The sequence below is a fragment of the Orbicella faveolata genome, unplaced genomic scaffold (genome assembly GCF_042242905.1).
Source record: "Orbicella faveolata isolate gen_17 unplaced genomic scaffold, um_ofav_v1 contig_12, whole genome shotgun sequence".
NCBI lineage: Eukaryota > Metazoa > Cnidaria > Anthozoa > Scleractinia > Merulinidae > Orbicella > Orbicella faveolata.
In genome coordinates, this window is record NW_028301539.1 from 25,170,001 (window position 1) to 25,193,431 (window position 23,431).

General features: G+C 39.7%; 2 protein-coding genes, 1 long non-coding RNA gene and 1 pseudogene across 4 annotated transcripts; 2 read left to right on the plus strand and 2 right to left on the minus strand.

The window, feature by feature from the left end:
• LOC149117315 (uncharacterized) overlaps positions 1–2,287 on the plus strand; it is a 2,566-nt pseudogene extending 279 nt beyond the window's left edge.
• Positions 2,168–3,209, plus strand: LOC149117316 (uncharacterized). The gene has a single exon (XM_089282965.1). It carries the CDS (start codon positions 2,341–2,343, stop codon positions 3,133–3,135), a length of 795 nt encoding a protein of 264 aa, XP_089139091.1. The 5' UTR covers positions 2,168–2,340; the 3' UTR covers positions 3,136–3,209.
• A 1,814-nt stretch (positions 3,210–5,023) lies between these two features.
• Positions 5,024–7,001, minus strand: LOC149117317 (uncharacterized). Its single transcript, XR_016204117.1, has 2 exons — positions 6,583–7,001; positions 5,024–5,153 (listed from the first exon to the last, which is right to left on the minus strand). It is a non-coding gene; the product is annotated as an uncharacterized LOC149117317 (long non-coding RNA).
• Positions 7,002–13,476: 6,475 nt separating this feature from the next.
• LOC110046001 (uncharacterized) lies at positions 13,477–21,648 on the minus strand. 2 transcript variants are annotated; one of them, XM_089282967.1, is made up of 3 exons: positions 21,368–21,648; positions 14,376–14,519; positions 13,477–13,679 (listed from the first exon to the last, which is right to left on the minus strand). In XM_089282967.1, the coding sequence occupies exons 1-2, from the start codon at positions 21,584–21,586 to the stop codon at positions 14,400–14,402; spliced, it is 339 nt and encodes a 112-aa protein (XP_089139093.1). In that variant the 5' UTR covers positions 21,587–21,648; the 3' UTR covers positions 13,477–13,679; positions 14,376–14,399. The 2 variants fall into 2 exon arrangements, with proteins under 2 accessions (XP_089139093.1, XP_089139092.1); XM_089282966.1 differs by lacking the exon at positions 21,368–21,648 and adding an exon at positions 16,559–16,891.
• Between the last annotated feature and the right edge of the window lie 1,783 nt (positions 21,649–23,431).

Consider the following 23,431-nt stretch of genomic DNA (forward strand, 5'->3'; position numbering starts at 1 on the left):
ATCTGTAAAAGACAGTGTATCAATGGTTCCAATCATGTCTCTCACATGTCCACCTCATGCCCCTGACCTCTAGTCAAGCACACGCTCCTCGTTGTATTCAGTCTTCTCGTTTGTGCCGATCCTTCGCCACTGATTTTTCTTCTGCGGCCACTAATTTTCTGGTCGGCGTGCTGTACGAAGCTCCGGTTGAAACATTCTCCCACGATCCTGTGACCATGCCCAACCGTGGACGACGTAATTCTCGAAAACTCTCTCGGACCCGCCAAGGTCTTGCTGCAAATCCCCAAAACAACGAACAGACCAACTACCGATCAATGGCCACCGAAGCCCTTCGCCTCCTGCTGGCCCAACATAATCTTGTTCAGACGGGCACTCGTCAACAACTCGTCACACGCCTTGAAACCCACCTCAACAACTCTCCGTCTGGTGTGGTTACCGTCACTGACACTTCCTCTACCAACACTCTACCACAAGAAGAGCTAGCGCAGATCATCTCCTCATTAATCGACGAAAAACTAGCCGCACGGAAAGATGGCGGCCAACAACACAACCGGCTAGTTCCCACTCCCCACGCGGGATCTCATTTAACGGTCCCCAGTCCTCTTATGCCAAGTCCCTCCCAAGATGGCGGCCAACCACAACAACAGAGCCTTACTACACTACCGCCAGCCTTTCATGCCTTCAACCCATCTGATGGCGGCCAACAACACCAGAGCGTCGCTACACCGCTGCCCGCCTCCCCTGCCTTCAACCCAGCGGATCCAGCCACCGTCGTCGCTCTCCATCCGGACTTTCGCCAACCCGCGCTGGCTAGCCACTTGACGAAGACCACGACGACTGTCATCACGAACGGTGAGTATGTGGACTTTGCAACCCTCCTCCCCATCTCTTCCCTCCTTGAAGAGGCTCGGAACTCCCAGCTTCACCTTCAAGTTGGGGCTCAAGGGGTGACTATTCCCCTCCTTGCCACCTCCAAACGTCCCAAAATCACCTCCATTGAAAAATGGCTGGATGCCTTTGCCATTTTCTCCTCGGTCCTGGTTTCCATTTATCCCTCCCGCGCCGCCGCGTTAATTGCCCACCAGCAGTTAATCAGGGACGCAGCGAGGAAATTTCCCGGGATGGCATGGTACGTCTACGACGTTGAGTTTCGGCGTCGTGCCTCCCACAACCTCTCCCTCAACTGGGGGGAACGGGACGTCCAATTATATCTAGACACATTTACAGGCCTCCCCAACTCTGGCTGCCGAACCTGTAGTAGCTCTGATCACCATGCTGACTCCTGCCCCCTGTCTCCCCCTAGGTCCAGGGACTCCCTGACCCGGTCAGACCTCTGCTACAATTTCAACAACGGTCGTCCCTGTGCCCGCTCCCCATGCCCCTACAAGCACAGATGCAACCAGCCAGGATGTAGTGCCACCCACTCAGGCCAGGACCACTCCAAACTCTCCCGCATCAAAGAGGACCTCCTTAAATCATCTACAGGCTCTAGCAATTCCTCCCGCAGCCACTCCTGAATACCTAGCTCATCTCTCACCCCCCACCCCCATTAATATCCCCAGACTGGCGTCCTATCTCCAGGATCACCCTCATCAACCCTTTGTGCATCACCTCCTCTCTGGCCTTTCCGAAGGTTTTAAAATCGGTCATACTGGCCCTCGGGCTCCGCAAGAATTCCCCAATTTGCCCTCTGCTAAGGAAAACCCTTCTGTTATCGACAGCAACATGTTAAAAGAAGTCTCACTTGGCCACACTGCGGGGCCCTTTCTTTTCCCCTCCTTTCCTAATCTTCAAGTTTACCCGATTGGGGCTATTCCTAAAAAACATTCCTCAGAATGGCGGACAATATTCCACCTCTCCTACCCAGAACACCGCCTCACTAGCGTCAATGCCCACATCCCCCCCCCCCCCCGAAGACTATTCTCTCCAGTACATTAAAGTAGATAACGTAATCGCCATTCTCCAAGATCTTGGTCAGAACTGCTTTATGTCCAAACTGGACATTAAAGCCGCCTTCCGGAACATCCCAATCCACCCCTCTGATTGGCAACTGCTAGAGATGAAGTGGCAAGCCCTGTATTTCTTTGATATGGTCCTTCCCTTCGGTCTGCGTAGTGCTCCCTTTCTCTTCGACCAGTTCTCCTTGGCCCTCGAGTGGATCATTCAATACAAGCTCCACATTCCCAAGGTTATTCACATTCTCGATGACTTTTTATCGCAGCAGCCCCATCCCGGACCCACTGTGCAACAGCTCTCTGCAATATCCTCCACCTGTTCACTGAGCTAGACATCCCCATTGCCCCTGGCAAAACCTTTCCTCCCTCTACCTCCCTGGAATTCATGGGTATCCTCCTAGACTCCCATACGATGGAGGTCCGCCTCCCACAAGACAAGCTCGCTCGTGCCAAACAGGCCCTCCATCAGTGGTCCCTTAAAAAATCAGCAACCCTCCGAGAACTTCAATCCCTAATAGGCACTCCCCAATTCGCATGCCGGGTGATTGCCCCAGGTCCTCCCTTCCTCCAACGTATCATCCACCTTACTATGGGTACCCATCCCCCCCACTGGCACATCAAACTCAATGCTGGTTTCCGTAAGGACATCAAGATGTGGGTTGATTTCCTAGAACACTGGAATGGGGTAAGCATTTTTCTTGATTCCCATGTCTCCAAAACCCCCGACCTCCAACTTTTCACAGATGCCTCTGGGTCCATAGGCTATAGAGGGTTCCTAGACGGGCTATGGTTCCAGGGTCACTGGCTACCAGAACACACCCTCAACAAAAACCGGGGCATCAGTATCGAATGGCAGGAGTTATTCCCCATTTACCTGGCATGTGTCCTGTGGGGCCCCACCTGGTCGGGGAAGCGTATCCTAATGTGGTACGGCAATCAGTCAGTGGTAGCCATCCTCAACTCCAAACACTGCAAGTCTCCCCGGATAATGGACCTTGTCCGCAGCATCACCCTCCTTACCCTCAGTAATAACTTTACTATTAGCGCTACCCACATACCTGGGCTGGATAATGCTATTGCTGACTCCCTTTCCCGTTTTCAGATGGATCGTTTCGGAGCCCTGGCTCCCACAGCCTCTCTCACTCCCTGCGTCATCCCTTCATCAGCGATGCTCATCTGACAGCCTCTGTACAGCAATACTTCCATGCCTCTCTCGCCCCCTCCACAAGGCGAACCTACCAGGCAGGTCAAAAACATTTCTTAACCTTCAACCTCATGCATGGATTGGTGGGCCCCTCTAACCCCCTATTGCCAGCATCAGAAATGACTCTCATTTATTTTGCCTCTCACTTAGCCAAAACCGTTTCATATGACACAGTCAAACTCTATTTGGTTGCTGTTCAAGACCTCCATCGTGAGTGCAACTTACCCCTCCATATCAACAAAATGCATCGTCTTCAAAAAGTCCTGACAGGTATAAAACGCCTAGCCCCCTTAACAAGACGCGATCGCTTCCCGATCACTACCCAAATCCTCACTGCAATCCACAACTATCTCCGCCCTGCACTGAGTACTAATTTAGACCATATTATGCTTTGGGCAGCCTTCACCCTAGCATTCTCCGCCTTTTTACGTACTAGTGAGTTCACCTGTAATGGCCCCTTCAACCCTGAGGTTCATCTCACTTCCCAAGATATAACCTTCCACCCCGATTTGCAATCCCCTTCCCTTATGCGGGTTAGGATAAAACAATCCAAAACCGACCCCTTCCGCCAAGGATGCACCCTCACCATAGCAAAGTCCACCTCACCCATCTGTTCTGTGATGGCGATGAAAGGCTACATCCTCCAAGCCCAGCCTCCAGCAAGCCGTCCTTTATTTACGTTCTCTCAATCTGGCTCATGGCCAACCCGCTCATGCCTCACCAAGGAGCTCCGGTTTATTCTACAGCAATGCGGCTTCCCGTCCAACAACTTCTACGCCCACAGCTTCCGCATCGGGGCCGCCACATCTGCAGCCGCAGCAGGCGTCCCTGCATGGCTAATTAAAGTCCTAGGACGGTGGAGCTCAGACTGCTACGAACGATATATCCAAACTCCACAATCTACTATTTTAACTGTACCTAAACTGTTAGTAAGCCACAGAAGCTCTCATTCCTTATCTTTACCTTGTAAGTAATCTTATTTTATGAACATGGCATCAGACCTTTGCTCAAGAGTCCTGCCCCCACTTTATCTTACTGTGGGGGAATTGCGTCCCTCAGTTAAACAAGTTCCGCAATTCGTGGCAGGGAAGTGCACCCATTAGCTGCACTTTACCCCACAGTAAGGCTCTAGCCCACTGGAGACAGGTCCGGAGAAATTACCTATTCCAAGGTGGCTACCCCCGGTACCACCTGATCTGTACTCCCCCAGGAGGGGCTCCCCCTCCTGGTTCCCTCAGTCCCCCGGGGCTGTGGGATATGGGCCTCGTCCCTGGAGGCAGGTCTGGAACTTTTATTCCAGGGTGGCTACCCCCGGTACCACCCGATCTGTACTCCCCCAGGAGGGCCCCCTTCCTAGGCCCCTACTCCCCAGTCGTCCTTCCCTGCCACCCAAATTTTACCCACAGCCAGTGTGTTATTTCCTAAATGTAGTATCGTTAGTGGAAGCTCAGACCAAGCCTCGAAAGAGGATCATTAACCTTGGCTTGAGTCCCGGTCGTAGCTTGAGTTAGCATAAAAGCAAGCACACCGTTAAGTAATATTAAGGAGAGTAATAGTAGAGAAAGTAGACGTAGAGAGAAGCGAAGTTGTAAAAGAAGACGGAAGATTAAAGCAAGTCCAAGGACAAGAGTTCCGATACCTCTTGTTAAAGCAAAGCGAGTTCCAGATTAGTCCTCTAGAAATGTTTAGATCGTCTGCTTAGAAGAAGGCTTCATTAACACCATTCTTATTAATCCAAACATATTTATAAAAAACCACTTGTCTTAGAAAATCGTACCCTGAAAACTGAACTGCTAATGCGAACTGACAAATAAGTTCCTTATTGCATGTGGTTAACCCCGCTATTGAAAATCGGGACAAAATGTGATTTTTACAATCTTTATTTCATGCATTCATTCCTCCACAGCTTATCAACATAACAGGTGTTAACGTCACAGGTCTTCTTCGCTGTCTTCATAGTCAAATGATACTGCTTGATCTTGTTGATTATAAGCCTGTGGAAGATTAGCAAACGTTTCTCTGTCAACATTTATTGGTGAATTACGATTGTTTTAAAAGAGAACAAAAATAATACACGACACGTCATATAGTTATATTTTTGCGTGCAGTATGTGTATAGTTAAAAAATGTGGCTTCTTGGTAGCCAGCGCGCTCCGATGGCGAAATGGGTAATTCGATGTATTCTGAGACGAATTACCGGATTCCGCTCCCGGTGTCCGATAGAAAAAAAATTCTTTTTCTGATTTTAAATATAAAAAATTAAGTAATGAATAATCTTCATGTAAAAATAAGTAAGTGTGTAATCTGGTTCGGGTTATTATTAATTAAGGTCTTCCGCTGTAAACATAGGAATAACCTTAAGCGAAAGCCCGCCATCTTGTTTTACTGTGTCGAGGCAAGTATCCATCCTGCGCATGCCTACACAATGCACGTGCTTATGGTCATGCTGTGGGCGTTCTCGTGCTTTTCAAAGAACGATTTTTTTTGGAACAATAACGAAGTTTGTATAAATTAATAAAATCTACAATTCTGCTGGTCTCTTGTGCCTTTTCTGTTGTCGGAAAAAAAAAAATAACGACAGCCGTGCGGCCTTGACAAACTAATGCGTTAAAGGAAATTTTCTCGTTTGCGGTTCCTTTTATGATGGCGGTGTTTATATATGGTTTCCGGCCGCTTTGTTTATCGTGCTGAATGACTTATGGCTTATCTATGTGGCTTAATTTAACAGATCCGTTTCCCGCAATAACAAGAACAGTTTCACAGCCATGTCAAAATAGATAGCTCATTTGTAGGCTTTATGACATTTGAACGCTTGAAGGTAATCACGTTCGTAGTTAACTTGTAGGTTACCCCGTGATTGAAGGCTATCTTCTCAAATGTCTTAACTGAGCAATGCAATTTTTTACCAATATACATGTATAGCAAACTTCTTTGAACTTAGCGCAATAAACAGAAAGCGCTTTCCCGTTCTCTGAGTGTCAAAACTTAACAAGTTTATATCATCGCTTTTTTTATTATGCCTTATTTTGAACGTAGATTTCCGATTTCCAATCCCTCGATTTCTTCGATCTCCGGATTACTCGAACCACTTATTTTATCCCCAATATCTCGAATTTCCGATTTCTCGAATTAATTCTAGTTTTCCCCAGAGGCTTGAGAAATCGGAATTTCCCTGTAGAGTATTTATCTATTTTCTTTTTATTGATTTATTGATTTTATATCCTTCCTGAAACAAACAAAAGCTTTTTTAACCATGAATGGTATTTATTTGATGTATCTCTTAATTATCTCGTGCTTCTGCTTGACTTGTAGTTTATTGCAGCATTTTTAAAAATAATATATTGATAAAAAGCGTATATTATGCCATATCAGAACTCATGTAAAATACAACGAGACGATTACCTAAATGGACAAAACTGTTACCTGGACTTGTTTTCTTTTAGGCCTCGTTGTACTACGCCTTCTTTTACATCTTCCAAACCAGCAAGGCGGTCGATCTTTTTTTCTTTTTATTTCGATGTTTTCGTCGGCACTCGAAGAGAACTCTTCTGTGTGTAAGGAGCTACCGTTGATTGTCCAAATTAATACACATAGAACGCACAAAACTGTCAGGCGCATAATTCTAAATGACTAGCTAGCGCAAGCTTGAGCGACTTTGGTCAGAATAGGCTCGTAAACGGCAAGGATTTTATATTTTAAAATCAATATGAATGTTTATATTCTCTGAACAGGAACATTAATCAACAATCGGTATCTTAACTGCCTTTTAATTGGGCAAAAATCAGCGTGAGTTGGCTCGTTTGGAGGAAAAGAGCGTCCAGTTCTTTATTGCAGTGGGAACGATACCGGTGAGGTCAGAAATATTCCACCTGTTCGCAGTGGTTTATCGCGCCTCCGAAGTGTTAAGTACTCGAATGCGGAAAATGAGCATCATTTAATTTAGCAAACCGCAGTTTCAAAATTTTAAGAACCTTATAACTTATTTCGATCACGAATCAAAGGGTGAAAGGATTGGTACACGAAACTCGCCTTTGCCTCTCATATTCTTTCGCATTTAGGCACTTCTGTAAACATATTAAGGCATATAAGTACTTTATTTTTTGTCAACTTTGTTAATCTAGGTATTGCAATTTTCACTAACATCTGTCTTAACTTGAGAGTGGTTACATTAGGTGTGAGGCTTATACACCTTTGAGATTTCCAATACGACATGTATTTTCTCCTTTAAATCCTGGCAAGTTGTCCTTTTGTTATTTATACCGGTCTTCAAGAGAACGAGAAACAAAGGGTCAGTCTCACATAAAAGACGTTATAACGAAGAGACTCGCAAACGCCAAATAACAGTTCAGTAAACCAAAACAAATTTGAAGACGGAAAAATTATAGGCAAAGGGTTAAGCTGAATTGTTAAAAGTTTGGCGGCATTTTGCCTAATTTAAGGCTGACGAAATGACAGAGAAAAATTACCCTCTAAATTTTGTGTTTTATTGATAAAACGCCGCTCTTTCGAATTTGCAAAAGAATAGGAAAGGAAATTTAATTAAAATGGAACATTTGTGTTTCGTTTCAAAATCACTTAAGGAAATCATAAATACTCTCTTATATTTAAATAAATACGTACCAAACTATTACGCACTTCTCATTATTAGCCAGTTTACCCTGTGTTTTTCATATATTTGATGGTTGTACATGTAGTTATTCGTAATTTGCAGAAAAGAATCAAAGAGTTGGAAGAAATTAAAAGTTCATTGAAATTAAAAAGTTAAGTGACAGAGAAGATCTAGAAGTGGTTTTTATTGGCGTTGAGAAGAAAAATAATATTTAAGTATTACACCATTGCCTCGTCTTTTATCTTGTTACCAACATGTCCTAGGTGTATATATTTATTAGCTGAGTTTTATATATAGGCCGAATTGCCGATTTTTTTTTCAATGACAATCATTCAGCAGCGGACACTTGCGTAAGATCATTTCAAGTAAGTCTCAATGACATAAAATCAATACTAATTTCTATTATTGCCCACGCACTATAAAATTCTAACCCAACATATTCTGATGACAAGAACTATACACATATTTTTCGTTGCTAGAGAGAAGAAATATTTTATGCCTATAAACATTATATATCCCAATTTAATGTAAATAGATTTCTAGATTTCGTCAGTTACACTTTTTTTGCTCAATCTTTGGTTCTGGTTACATTTTTATCCCTTAAAGGCAGACCAACATCTTTTAAACGCTTATTAAAAGACGTAATATGCTAGAACATCTAAGCAACCTGACTCTAAATTTGAACAATTGGCAAATGTACATGAGCTTTAAGGGTGTTGCGTTTGAAATTATGTACCTCGCGGAATGCCCGTGAAAAAGAGGGTTTTGTTATTGATACTTTCATAACATCTTTCGTCATAAGAGTTCACTCGATCTTGGTACGATTTGTCCGTAAATACACAATTTACAAACAATTTCAACGCAGGGTACTTTTAATTAAAATTGTGTGTTCATATACATTGTATAATCTGCCTTCAATACACAACAGAAAGACGCTCAAAATCAACGGAGCGTTGGTCAAATGCTCGATTGTGCGAGGCAAATTTTTGCTTTCATTAGAAGTTCAGGAAATTTACAATCCATTTTACAAACCTTCCGATTTCTCGAACCAATATGCTTCTGCAGAGCAAGCGATTCAGTGCGCGCACAAAGATTACACAAAGCAAACATGGCGTCGATACAGCGATCATTTTATTTGGTCAATGCCCTCGCCATCTGTCCTTTTTTTCTTCACAATTGAACACAGTGTAATTATGGCTTTACTCTTTTATTAAAAATGTATGTTAGAAAAGGTAATGATGCAAGGATTCCAGCAATTCTCATATTTTTCTTTTTTACCGAAAGAAACCAGTTAAATGCAGCGTATGCGTAGTAAGGCAAAAAATTGCGATTGAATGCGCAATAGCTTTCTTGGAAATACGTCTATTTCTTGAGAACCACTCGTTCATTTGGCACGAAAATACTTTAGAAAACAGGTAATAACTGGAATATTGAAAACAAAAATTGAAATTTAACAGAGGCAATTCTAGATATTCCAGTTAACCTTCTACAGGGGATAATTAAAGATCTCTCTGTTAAACTATTATTAAAATAGTGTTAACTTGTGAGCATTGTTACAATCTTGTTGCATGCAAATGAAAAAGAAAATCTAACGACTAGATTGTCTGCAAACAAACAAAACCGATTTTAAAGGCCTGCTTATATTTATTCATGTTGCCATGGCAAAGAAACATACGTCAGCTTAGCTATCAAAATCCGAAGTTTGCGTTGTTAACATGCGTGTTGCCATTTTTGGAGACCAAAGGATTAACGGTCTTAGAGAAAAAGGAGAATGAAAAACAGGTATCAAAACTGTGTTTGGCCACCTTCAAAAATAGCACAGCCATTCAAAACAGTACAGTTCCAAGCCTGAAAAATCGCACCTAGGTTCTATAAGGCTCAAAAAATCAGAAAACTATTTTGAGCCACCTTAAATTGGCCAATAATCCGACTGTGTTGCTTATACATCTCGGCTAAAAGTGACGGAAGTTCTAAAGGACTAGATTGAAGTTTTCGGGATTTTTTTAATTTTTTTTTATTTTTTCGTTATTTCGTGCGGGTTCGTTTGGGTTCAGGGCCTGCCTTTGTTATCTTCTTGAAATATATTGCATGATGATATTACGTTAAATAGCTATGCCGTAAAAGAAGGGCAGATAGAAAGCTATTTGCAGAAATAAGACAAGTAAGTTAAAATGTCCAAAAACTGCAATGTTTTAAGGCAACATTGGGAGGGTGGTGATATTTTGGAATCGCTATACATAGTTAACAGATTTTAAATAGTTGGGGCTCAAGTAACGCAGTTATACGTGCATAATTTTTTTTTAAATATTTCGATTTAAAAATGTTTTCACCCTCTCAATATTGTGCAGACATGATGCAGCTGCAGAAATTTTAACTTGTTCTTCTCATTTTTGTAAATAGATTTCTAACCGCCTGTCGCTTTATAGCTGACTATTAAACAAGCTATCATCATGTAATATTACCATCTTAGGCCTAGGGCAAACGTCGAATCTTAGTCGAATTTAATTCGTCGAATCTATTAATTTTGAAATAGGTGCATGAATGGTGCGACGTTCGCTGCAATTAAATTCGACTCAAATTAATTTTTTTCGACTCTGACATAGGTTCGACTTGCCAAGTCGGATAATGCGACAGTGGTTCTGTGTTTCAGCAAACGCCGCTCTAAACACGCGCTGAATTCAATTCATAAATCATGCAAAATACAAAATAATTGATTCAAATGTGATGGACTGGGTAAACGTCACAAAAATACATACTCCTCCATCTGCCAAACGCTATTTCCCCGCCACCCCTGACGAGCATGCGCTGTACAAAGACAATTTCGCGACTGGGAATGCATTCTCGCCTCTAGAGGCCGCGCCCCTTTTGGTGCTGACCAAAAGGAGCGCGGCCTCTGGGGACGAGAATGCCGAAAAAGAATGCCGAAAGTCATTGCTGACATCGCACAGCGTGATGGAAGTGTGTTGTTCCTGTTTCATTAACACTAAACATAGATGCGCATTGCCTACTTGCAATAAATGCTCAGTGTTTGAAGAAAACGAGGACGTTGAGGGATATACAGCCGGTAACGCTTTTATAAAAGCGTTGCATTCTGCGAGGCTTGTGACAGGGACCTAAAGAGAGCCGCGCCGGGTCTACCGTTTTCTCAAGAGAAGAATATCGGCATTTCGCTAGCAAGTCCTAGCAGTAACTAGTCGCGCATCAAGTGAATAGCACAGGGACACGTGCTTATTCCCGTGTTTGTAAAATAGAATCGATGCAGGTTCGACGTTTGTTATCACGCTGGAATTAAGTCGACTCTTTGTCGCACCTATTTTTAATTTATTCGACTCGACTTGGATTCGACGTTTGCCCTAGGCCTTAGACAGAAGCAAGTATTTACTGGATTCAAAAATCTTAGGCTTTTGGCAAAAAACTCGCAAGTTTGGAATCAAATCAAATTTTTCGTTAGTTTGTTTGCAAGATGGTATATGTTGATCTTTTTTTTGGCGGGAAAAATTAAAGGGGGTAACCCCTTGACATGTTTGTTTAAAAAGTTTTCAGGGGAAACGCAGTGCATTTTTTTTCTAATTTCCAGCGAAAAATCTAAGAAAAATAGGGCAAATGTTTTGATGACAATTTTGTAACTGATTTTACGGAATTTCAAGAAACTAACTAACTAGACTTCCTCGTCGTCTTGCAAGACAGACAATTTCTTCGCAATTTCTTTCTTTCTTCTTAATTTGAGGACTTGCGAGCCAGTACTGGTCAATAATTACTAATGATTTGTTTAAAAATTAGTGTTGACACCACAAGATCAAGAGAAATTCATAAACTGAAAGAGATCCGCGTGTTTCACATCATGTGCGGCCTATTTCATTTTAAAGAGAAACTTGTGGAAATCATGAGTGTTAAACTTATTTGTGTACTTTACTTGTAAGAACGTGATTTGAATAAAATTGCCTCTCAACTTGAAGAATTCCTTCAAGGAGGTGTAATTATATCCTTCATTAAATTCTTTTAAATTGTGTTTGTATGTAAAAAGTAAATCTGCCAAGCTCAAGAATTCCTTCTAAGATCTACGCTCAGATAGCACATTAACTCCGCCAATGGATTTTAACCTGATGTATTGAATACTTTTTGATTAGCAATTTTGTCACCCAGAAATTTTGCAATTTTTGTCAAAAAGCTAAAAAATCCACGACGTAATAATTTTCACTAGCTTATTTACTTTTTGGAGTCAATTTATATTTAACATCTTGCCTACTGTACGGAAAACCGCATGCTAGCTAAATAGTGATGATGTATTTGTAAGAGCACCATGCACAGCACAGTATTACTTTGCATTATATTAGCTTGATCTCGTGCACCTACACCAGCACTCCTTGGCGGGATAGGCAATCTTTGTCATGTATCCCTCTAAATGTAAATGTAAATGTAAACGTAAACGTAAACGTAAACGTAAACGTAAACGTAAACGTAAACGTAAACGTAAACGTAAACGTAAACGTAAACGTAAACGTAAACGTAAACGTAAACGTAAACGTAAACGTAAACGTAAACGTAAACGTAAACGTAAACGTAAACGTAAACGTAAACGTAAACGTAAACGTAAACGTAAACGTAAACGTAAACGTAAACGTAAACGTAAACGTAAACGTAAACGTAAACGTAAACGTAAACGTAAACGTAAACGTAAACGTAAACGTAAACGTAAACGTAAACGTAAACGTAAACGTAAACGTAAACGTAAACGTAAACGTAAACGTAAACGTAAACGTAAACGTAAACGTAAACGTAAACGTAAACGTAAACGTAAACGTAAACGTAAACGTAAACGTAAACGTAAACGTAAACGTAAACGTAAACGTAAACGTAAACGTAAACGTAAACGTAAACGTAAACGTAAACGTAAACGTAAACGTAAACGTAAACGTAAACGTAAACGTAAACGTAAACGTAAACGTAAACGTAAACGTAAACGTAAACGTAAACGTAAACGTAAACGTAAACGTAAACGTAAACGTAAACGTAAACGTAAACGTAAATGTAAATGTAAATGTAAATGTAAATGTAAATGTAAATGTAAATGTAAATGTAAATGTAAATGTAAACGTAAATGTAAATGTAAACGTAAACGTAAATGTAAATGTCAGCAAGAAATCCCCTCCACGCAGGTTTTTGTTCCGACTGAATCCTGAACCTTTTTGAATAAAATTGATTGGAAACCGTGCTTGAATCTGGAATTGAATATGCTGGGAAAAGTCCAACCTTAAAAAGCAAGTTGTTTGTGACGTTTGTGTTTTATGCCGTTTTGACTTGCATGAATCACAACTGAAAAGGATAACATAAAATAAACGATTTGCTGATTCCCATACTGTTCTCCTCCGAACTTAAAATGCGCAGGGCTGTTCCGACTTCAAGGGACCTCATTTACTTAATTTACATTTATCACCTGTTTGTTTGGAAATTTCCAGGGTAGGTAATATTTCAGACATTCTAAGGCGTCATCGTCTATACACGCATTGCGTGCCATTTATTTTCCAAAAGTGTTGCCTAGTGCCACTTGGTTGTAGTTTACGGACGCAACAGTCAAACATTTTAGCTGATAGAAGGTGGCTTGATTTCGAACAAACAAAATGTGATGCAGGAAAATACTGTCTAAATCGAACGAAGTAAGTATACAATGTAACTGACAAAAGCTACTTTACATAAGAGTAACACTGAGATAGCGGGTAACAGAAAATTTTATTTTACTTAGAGTAGCTTCATGTAGATTGAATTCTCCTAAAAGGAGTCGTTCTCCGCTGTTGTGTAGTCCTTTCTGCTCGAGTAAGTTTGCCAGACACATCGATAGAAAAAAATAATGAAAGAAACATGGATGGCTTTAGTTTACATTTTACTTTAAGAGGAACTACATTGCTTCCATTTGCTGAAAAGATAAATAACAAAAATAGAGTTAGTTATCATGAAAAAGGCCAAAACATTCCTCCTTCCTTATCCACCCTGCACATTTCCTTATGAGGAAACAACAACAACAAAAATATGCTGAAAAGACGGGAGTAGTTTTATTAGATGCCCACAGTTTCAGTCACCGCGTAACCAGTGAGTCACATGACTTGTCGCGTCATGACGGGTTAAACTGCGAATCAGTTTCAATCTGGGTAAATTGATATTATTGTTTAACAGATAAAATGTGCTAGGAATTGGAAAAGGAACATAATTTTCAAAAATCAGATAAGAATGAACCAGTTTGGCAAATTAAATTTAAAAAAATGCTTATATATCTCTCACATACAGACATTTTTTTGTATATCTACGGTTCATCGGACCATTTTAGCTAATTTGAGGTACTCGGTTTCCTTTTAACTAGACACAGCTGATAATCGAATTAAATGAGTAAATTGAAGGAGTAATAAAAATAAAATTTCTCCGAGGGTTTTTGTAAATTGATACTACGGTACTAAGAAACAACGTTGACAAAACTGAGATGTAGTTGGATGAGGAACACTCAAATCACTAGGAACTAGGTAACCGAGTTTTCTTCAATATCTAAAAGTCTCAATGCACATTAAGCGTTCCTTTTGTACAGTATACATCATTCAAAAGTATTTTTGTACGTACTTACCGACTTTACAGGTTTTGTTGACTTTTAATTGGCTGGTGACTTTTTCTCGTTTTCTATCGTCCTTATTTCCGCCGGGGATACGTCAAAGTTCTCTGAATTAGTCGACTCGAAATCTTGCAGCTCCTTTTCAAACTGTGCTAGGTTCTATTAAAAAACAAAATGAATTTGATTGTGTTAATTTTAACATCTGTTCCTACAATTTTTAGTGAACATTTACAACCATTTGTCTCATGTGATTTTAGTTCACGCCCTTTTGAAGTTTTGAGTTCAGTAAAATTCCGTCCACATATGGTTTGTCAGTTGGTAGTTAAAAAGATCACCGCGTTTTGTCCGCTCTTCGATGAACAGTTTCGCCTTCTGTTTAATTCAAATACAGCTTGATCGTTTATCGTTTTTGCAAGTTCAAGCTTTAGAGATTTGTTAATTGCTAGTCAGAAGCTTGGCCCTTTTGTCAATTCATCAAAAGAAATCTCAGATAGCAGTCGAGCCAGAAATTCCATTCAAAATCCAGGAAACGACTCAATCATTCTACAATGTTATTAGCTTTCAGTAGTTCGGAGTTTTAATTCTCCCTAAGACCTGTAACATTTTTACCCTAACTTTAGTTAAGAGGATATGTTTTTATATCTCTGCATATTTATTTGTCACCTGTTCGCATCAACAAGAAAGTAGCCAAAATCATTTGCATAAGATGAAGCCCAGTCTTGCATATATTTAATGGAAGGATGAATCCATAACGTTAAAGAAACAGCAACTCATCAATCGTGAAATCTCTCTGTCTTGACAACTGGCCGGCAAACCCTTCTTTTGAAATTTTTATCTGCTGGGCAAGTGTATGGTTAATTTTCTTATGTTCGGTTTCTCGCTTGCGTACCTATTTCGTCTTTAATTCCGTAGACTTCTTTACATTAACATGAAAATGAGAGATGAATTCATATTAAAATTTTCGAAGATGATGTTGTTTGGTTATCAGTCTTGACCAATGGACAAGGTCAGTTTTGGTAAAAAATTCGCGACGTAGTCGTTAATGAAGCCTTGGTTTGAAAGTGCTGTGCGTCAGACAGTTATGAAAACTTTCCCTTCTTATATCTTGTTCATTTACATCATGCGGCTGGGGTGCTGGCTAAAACACCTCCCATTTTGCAAAGGAAAAAGGCATTTTCTGTGGCTTCCACTCAAAGAATGTATTAAAAAGGAGTATAAGAAAATATTTTTAACCTTTATTAACCCTCGGCAATGTTTATAGCACAAGTGCTAGTGGGGCCGAGCAAACAACTGAAACAAATTTAATGTATTCATGTTCAAATTTCGAAAGTTTATCAACGTTTTTTCTTGCCGTTGTGGTTCCATTCTTGACCAGATAAACAAAGTTTGGTAAACATTTAAAGCCATTCTCGAAATGAACTAATCTTTCAGACCTTTGTCACAGTTCACCGACGCACGATGCTTGTCTTTACTCCCGAACTAAATTAAACAAGCTTGATGCTAAATTTATCCACTTAGTACATAAAACGCAACCAAAACACGCCTTTTCGGTAAATAAACGCCAAGCGAAGCGGATTCTATGGAAGATTGTGTCATTTGTAGTTCCTCGGCGCAAATAATGGTACCTCGTTCTTTGCGAGCAAACTTTTGCTGGTTCACATTGCTGAGTTAATTCTTCAGTTAATTCCTCTAAAATCAACATTCGCCATGTATAATTATCTCATTTGTCAAGATGGCGTTTCAATAATGTGCCTCAACTGACATGTTTTCTTAAGTCAACAAAATGCGTAGAAACTGATAAGACGGTGTAAATAAAAAGAAAACTTTGGATTCCAACGGTTCATCGAAAACAGCAAATTACGTAAAATTTCGCTTTTGTGATTAGCTTTATATTTCGTCTAAATGGAGAATTGGCGTATTGGGCTTTGCCCAATGTGTGCTGAGGACAAAAAACTTGGAAGCTATACCAGCTGAAGATAACATTTTTTTTTTCTTTTTACAGTTGTAAATTGTTAAGTTAGTCCAAGATGCGTGACATTTGGCGACAAAATCAAACGAATTACACTTTGTTACTTTATGGGCACTTTACACTGAGTTCCCTACATAACAGACAACACTTCAACAATCATACTTTCAGTTGACCAAAAGTTACAAAAACTACAGCGCTTTCGAGTATGTCTGGAAGAATTAACTCTTACCATCTTCATTCCCCTTTTACGGCTTCGGCGCCTCGGGCACTTTCCAGCGTAGCATACTCTAAAACCGCCGCGTTTCTTCACTGTATACTCGTCCGCAGCATCAACACAGTTAACACAGTCTTTCTGGTGTGTTTCATTGGCAATGACTATGGCAACAATAATTGAAACAAGAAATACCGTTGAAACTGACAATCTTCTGGGCAGAGGAAAGGTTTTCATCTTGTAATAAGCGATTGATCTCAATAACGTTTGCACTGAAAGGACTGTCTTCGTCGCAGACGTTGCAGCTTGGCAGTTCTATTTGTCCGAGCGATTCGGCGGCTGTTGGCGCTTTTTATGCTTTTCAGCGTTTATTGACTCAAAGTGATGCATACATTAGAATTAATTTGCTAAGGTGGCCATATATCTTTTAAAAATGTACGTAATTGATTGAACTTTTATAGCACTTTCTATGGTAAATCAGCACACGTGTTAATATGGCTCATAATGAACCCTGTGACGTTGGCGTTGTTAAACAAGTCATTTTTAATTAACAAAATTCGTTTAACTGTGTTCAAAGCACGCCTATTTCTGAACAATTATTTACAATATCTGATGGAAATTACTTTCGCTGCATGAAAAATTTCTCTGAAATGACAGGCGTCGCTTTCAAAGACCTATCGCATTCTTTTGTTATGAAAATGGTGCGGAAAAATGGACGCCAGCACGTATTTTTTTTTTTTTTTTTTCGTTTTGAGTTTTGATTTCCAACAGCTCAGCTTAAACAAGCGTATCCCTCTTTGCAACGCCTCTGAAGGCAAAGTGTTTACAAGCAAGCTTAAGCCCCACAAAGGTTAGATAAACATTAATTGAATTCGCTTTGACCAGTCGTTAAAATTTGCTCGAAAATATTTGGTATTTCTCTACATACTTATTTCGTCTTAAATAGCCAATTTTCAGTTCAAGTCTGGCGCTAACATATTGTAAATAGGAAAAAGTAAGAAGCCATGCAGCTACTGTAGAAATGAAACAAAAATAACAAAAAAAGAGACAGCTGTTGAAGAGAAACTGAAAACCAAAATCGCATAATTAACGACCTGTAAAGCACAAAGGATTACCTTAAATTGAACTGAAAATAATTCGTCGGACATGACTCCATGTGAAAATCTGATTTCAGCGTGATGTCTATTTATATTTGGGTCAGTTGCTAATAAAGTCTTAGAACTATTCATAGGCGCAGTAAGATAAATCTCGAAAGGAGGATCCTTTTAAAAACCTTCTGACGATTTAGTCTTCAATTGATTTTCTTTTAATTAAAATCAAATTTTTTTTTTGGAAGAAAAAACTGTACATCTGCAAGTCAGAATGTCGGTAGCGTTTATTGTGGAACCAGCCACCTTTCAAGATTTTGAGCAATTTATTTATGTGATTGGCTAAGAACCCGCAAATGAAATAAACCGTGCCAAGGGGGATTGATTAGTTGTTACTTTGTCTTAGCGGGGGAACTCGTTTGGAGTGAGCTGTTCGAAATATCTACGCTGTCAACGAAAATCGCACAATATTTGCCGATTTCACAAGCTCAGATCCGCTTCGATAAAATTATAATGGCTACATTCGGGTATAATTGAGTCAACATTTACAATAACCTTAGTCAGATCTGTTTATTTTATTTATGTAATTTCAATTTTAGCTCAGCTCATTTTATTTCATATAAATCAAGTTGACCATAGCAACCGTAAAAAAAACACACACACACACACAAAACAACATGCTCCTAGTTGCAATCGTAGTTAGTTTGCTCTGCTGGCGTTAACGTTAAGTGTCTATTTATTTTGTTCAAAACAGACGCGTTTCAGTGCTTTACTTTTACAGGGTAATGTTCAAGGTATCACACCAAGCCACGCTCTTGCGTCAAGATGTTCAAAGAGCCGAACTGTAGTAAATATGTCGGTAATACTTGTCCAAATTGTCACCCTCGAGATCTACCAAACTGATCATCGACTACCTTGGAAGTAGGCTCCTTTTGCGTCAAAATAAACACAGTGCTCAACTGTGGCGGTTTACCCTTCTTAACAACGTAGTCCGCGAGTCATTTGACAGTCTTGTTACGTGGCTTGATATGTTGTTGATAAGTCTACATCGAATCAAAATCTATTCCCACATCTGAACTACCCACTGGTAAATCCGTAAGAAAAAAGAATGTTCAAGAGAGTTTGCTCTCAGGCTAGGATCAGTTGGTATGACGAAGATTCCGACATGGATACGTACTAGATAATTAATTTACATAATTCATCTGTCAAATGTACGTCACGTATGGGATAAACTAAGTAGTTCCAATCAGTGAAAGTGATAAGAAATAAAATTGTTGCTCTTTCCAGTCCACTTGTTTTTAAAAAATGAGTAAACGTAAACATTCATTTTCGGGTCTTTTCGTAATCCAATGAGGTCACATAAATTAGAAACCAATAACAAAGTCTCGAATCTGTCCGATTTTGTAGGATCAGAACAAGCTCAGTTTGGAACTGTGAAAAATGCTCACCAGTGGGTTTTCCCTGCTCCCACGTACAACCAACAGTTTTGATTTATTTCAAGAACACCCTCAGTTATTCCTTTGAACATACGCTAAAGACGTTATTTTAATATTTTCACCCCCGGAGTTTTCCACTGTAATAGATTTCGCAGCTGTTTTAGGCCGTTACGCGCCAAAAAAAAAGTAAATAAATAGAAATAAAAATATATAGAGTCCTGCCGACGAAAATAATTTCGAATGAAAACTTGCAACGTCAAACAGCACACACTAGCTGTTAATATACCGAGGACTTGGGTTGGATATGACACCAATAAATGCCCCACGAAACATCAATTAAGATACATAACAATTGGTAAGGTAGGATAATATCATTGAAATCTTTCGGTAGATCTTTATCAGCATGTGCATTTTAAACCCACATACATGTAAACACGTGTTTAACATTCGAGCGTGCAGGCATTGACATTAGGGGACTGGGGTGGGGGAAAGGTTGATACATTCCTCAAGATTTTCTTCTTCTTCTTCTTCTTCTTCTTCTTCTTCTTTATCGCAATGTTTTTTACTTATTTTTGTTCATATTCAATCATCAATTTGCGTTAGTTTCTGATATCGCAATGAGAATTCGTAAACTACAAGTTGACGGATCTGTGTTATGACGTCATGCAACGTCACATCGCATCATCATCAAAAAGGGAAATCTCATTTTGTAAAGCAAATAGAAGGCTATTCATTGAACCTGGCTGGAAATAAATAGTTTAATTAATTAACAAGACAAAAGTAGATTATCCGATCTTGAGGTTCGCGTTTTCAGTACAAATATATTTGCGTGAAAGTCGCAACACAAAAGAAAATAGATGAAGTTGATGTTGAACGCAGAATGACCAGAACGCTTTTAGAACAAATTTAACGGCTCTTAAGTTGTTATCTTCCACAAGTTTATGGAACGAGGCAAAAAAATTAAAATAATAATTATTCCACAATTAAGTACCGAACAAAGGGTATAAGACGTTATGCAACTTTACCCATAGATAGGCAAGATTTCCACACTCGAGCAACAAATGTACGCAAAAAGTGTCTTAAGCAATTTCCTAAGGCAGAGTTTTAAGATGGTTATAATCAGCCGAGGTTTGTAATACAAGAAACACGACAGGACCAATGTTGCGCTGAGAGCAAGGAACAATATCGAGCGTTGAAACGTTGCTGTTATACTGGTTCTAGTTAAATATATCTTAGACCTTGCGTGGATTGAAGTGTCAATAAAAGAATCACATTCTGAGCAGAAGGAGACGAACAATGAAACTGAGCTATCGCTTCCCTCGGCTTTGCTCTTTCTGCCGTGGTACAATGCATCATGTACAAGGATTTTTTTTGCTTCAGGGATCTAACAAATCAGTTCAGCTTCAATTGATTGTCGTAAAAAATAATAATAAACTAGCAGCAATCAAAGATTATGAGTGCGTTCGACGCCGTCACTTTGAAATACATACGTTCTGATTTCACTAGCTGACTTTCAACCTCTGTCTATTGCTAAAATCAACATTTTGCATCAAAAACCGAGGTTTTACAGACAGATATATCATAGTGTCAAAGTCCATGCCAGTGAAGTCAGTGAAGAGGTTCGCTGCATAAAATACGATTTGTTGATTTCGGTAAATAAACGCCAAGCGAAGCGGATTCTATCGAAGATTGTGTCATTTGTAGTTCCTCGGCGCAAATAATGGTACTTCGTTCTTTGCGAGCAAACTTTTGCTGGTTCACATTGCTGAGTTAATTCTTCAGTTGATTCCTCTAAAATCAACATTCGACATGTATAATTATCTCATTTGTCAAGATGGCGTTTCAATAATGTGCCTCAACTGACATGTTTTCCTAAGTCAACAAAATGCGTAGAAACTGATAAGACGGTGTAAATAAAAAAAAAAAAACTTTGGATTCCAACGGTTCATCGAAAACAGCAAATTACGTAAAATTTCGCTTTTGTGATAAGCTTTATATTTCGTCTAAATGGAGAATTGGAGTATTGGGCTTTGCCCAATGTGTGCTGAGGACAAAAAACTTGGAAGCTATACCAGCTGAAGATAACATTTTTTTTTTCTTTTTACAGTTGTAAATTGTTAAGTGAGTCCAAGATGCGTGACATTTGGCGACAAAATCAAGCGAATTACACTTTGTTACTTTACGGGCACCTTACACTGAGTTCCCTACATGACCGACAACACTTCAACAATCACACTTTCAGTTGACCAAAAGTTACAAAAACTACAGCGCTTTCGAGTAAGTCTGGAAGAATTAACTCTTACCATCTTCATTCCCCTTTTACCGCTTCGGCGCCTCGGGCACTTTCCAGTGTAGCATACTCTAAAACCGCCGCGTTTCTTCACTGTATACTCGTCCGCAGCATCAACACAGTTAACACAGTCTTTCTGGTGTGTTTCATTGGCAATGACTATGGCAACAATAATTGAAACAAGAAATACCGTTGAAACTGACAGTCTTCTGGGCAGAGGAAAGGTTTTCATCTTGGAATAAGCGATTGATCTCACGAAAATAATTTCGAATGAAAACTTGCAACGTCAAACAGCCACACACTAGCTGTTAATATACCGAGGACTTGGGTTGGATATGACACCAATAAATGCCCCACGAAACATCAATTAAGATACATAACAATTGGTAAGGTAGGATAATATCATTGAAATCTTTCGGTAGATCTTTATCAGCATGTGCATTTTAAACCCACATACATGTAAACACGTGTTTAACATTCGAGCGTGCAGGCATTGACATTAGGGGACTGGGGTGGGGGAAAGGTTGATACATTCCTCAAGATTTTCTTCTTCTTCTTCTTCTTCTTCTTCTTCTTTATCGCAATGTTTTTTACTTATTTTTGTTCATATTCAATCATCAATTTGCGTTAGTTTCTGATATCGCAATGAGAATTCGTAAACTACAAGTTGACGGATCTGTGTTATGACGTCATGCAACGTCACATCGCATCATCATCAAAAAGGGAAATCTCATTTTGTAAAGCAAATAGAAGGCTATTCATTGAACCTGGCTGGAAATAAATAGTTTAATTAATTAACAAGACAAAAGTAGATTATCCGATCTTGAGGTTCGCGTTTTCAGTACAAATATATTTGCGTGAAAGTCGCAACACAAAAGAAAATAGATGAAGTTGATGTTGAACGCTGAATGACCAGAACGCTTTTAGAACAAATTTAACGGCTCTTAAGTTGTTATCTTCCACAAGTTTATGGAACAAGGCAAAAAAATTAAAATAATAATTATTCCACAATTAAGTACCGAACAAAGGGTATAAGACGTTGTGCAACTTTACCCATAGATAGGCAAGATTTCCACACTCGAGCAACAAATGTACGCGAAAAGTGTCTTAAGCATTTTCCTAAGGCAGAGTTTTAAGATGGTTATAATCAGCCGAGGTTTGTAATACAAGAAACACGACAGGACCAATGTTGCGCTGAGAGCAAGGAACAATATCGAGCGTTGAAACGTTGCTGTTATACTGGTTCTAGTTAAATATATCTTAGACCTTGCGTGGATTGAAGTGTCAATAAAAGAATCACGTTCTGGGCAGAAGGAGACGAACAATGAAACTGAGCTATCGCTTCCCTCGGCTTTGCTCTTTCTGCCGTGGTACAATGCATCATGTACAAGGAATTTTTTTGCTTCAGGGACCTAACAAATCAGTTCAGCTTCAATTGATTGTCGTAAAAAATAATAATAAACTAGCAGTAATCAAAGATTATGAGTGCGTTCGACGCCGTCACTTTGAAATATATACGTTCTGATTTCACTAGCTGACTTTCAACCTCTGTCTATTGCTAAAATCAACATTTTGCATCAAAAACCGAGGTTTTACAGACAGATATATCATAGTGTCAAAGTCCATGCCAGTGAAGTCAGTGAAGAGGTTCGCTGTATAAAATACGATTTGTTGATACGTTGCGAGACGACTAAGGCCAGTGAAATATAGTTGTTCCCACGGTTAACATCCTAAAGCCAAGGCGATTTAAAAGTCGTATTCGTGAACATATAAAATAAACTATAAACCATGAGGTAGTCTTTTTGCGTTCGAAGAACTCATTCCTAATTTCGTGTGGTAACCTGTCTACATACTGGGTGTCCTGCGCATACAAGGGGGAATTTGGGCGGAACCAAATAGCCTCGCTTCCATTTCACTGACCTCGATTTAATGCGCATAGACACGTGGACAGCAAATAGCCTGATCAGCCATTGTAGTCAGCAGTCATAACCTATGATCAAAAAATAAATCTACCGAGTTGTATAACTCGGCGGCAAGTGCGCCACAAAAAAAAGTGCTCGGTCTATTCTTGATTGGT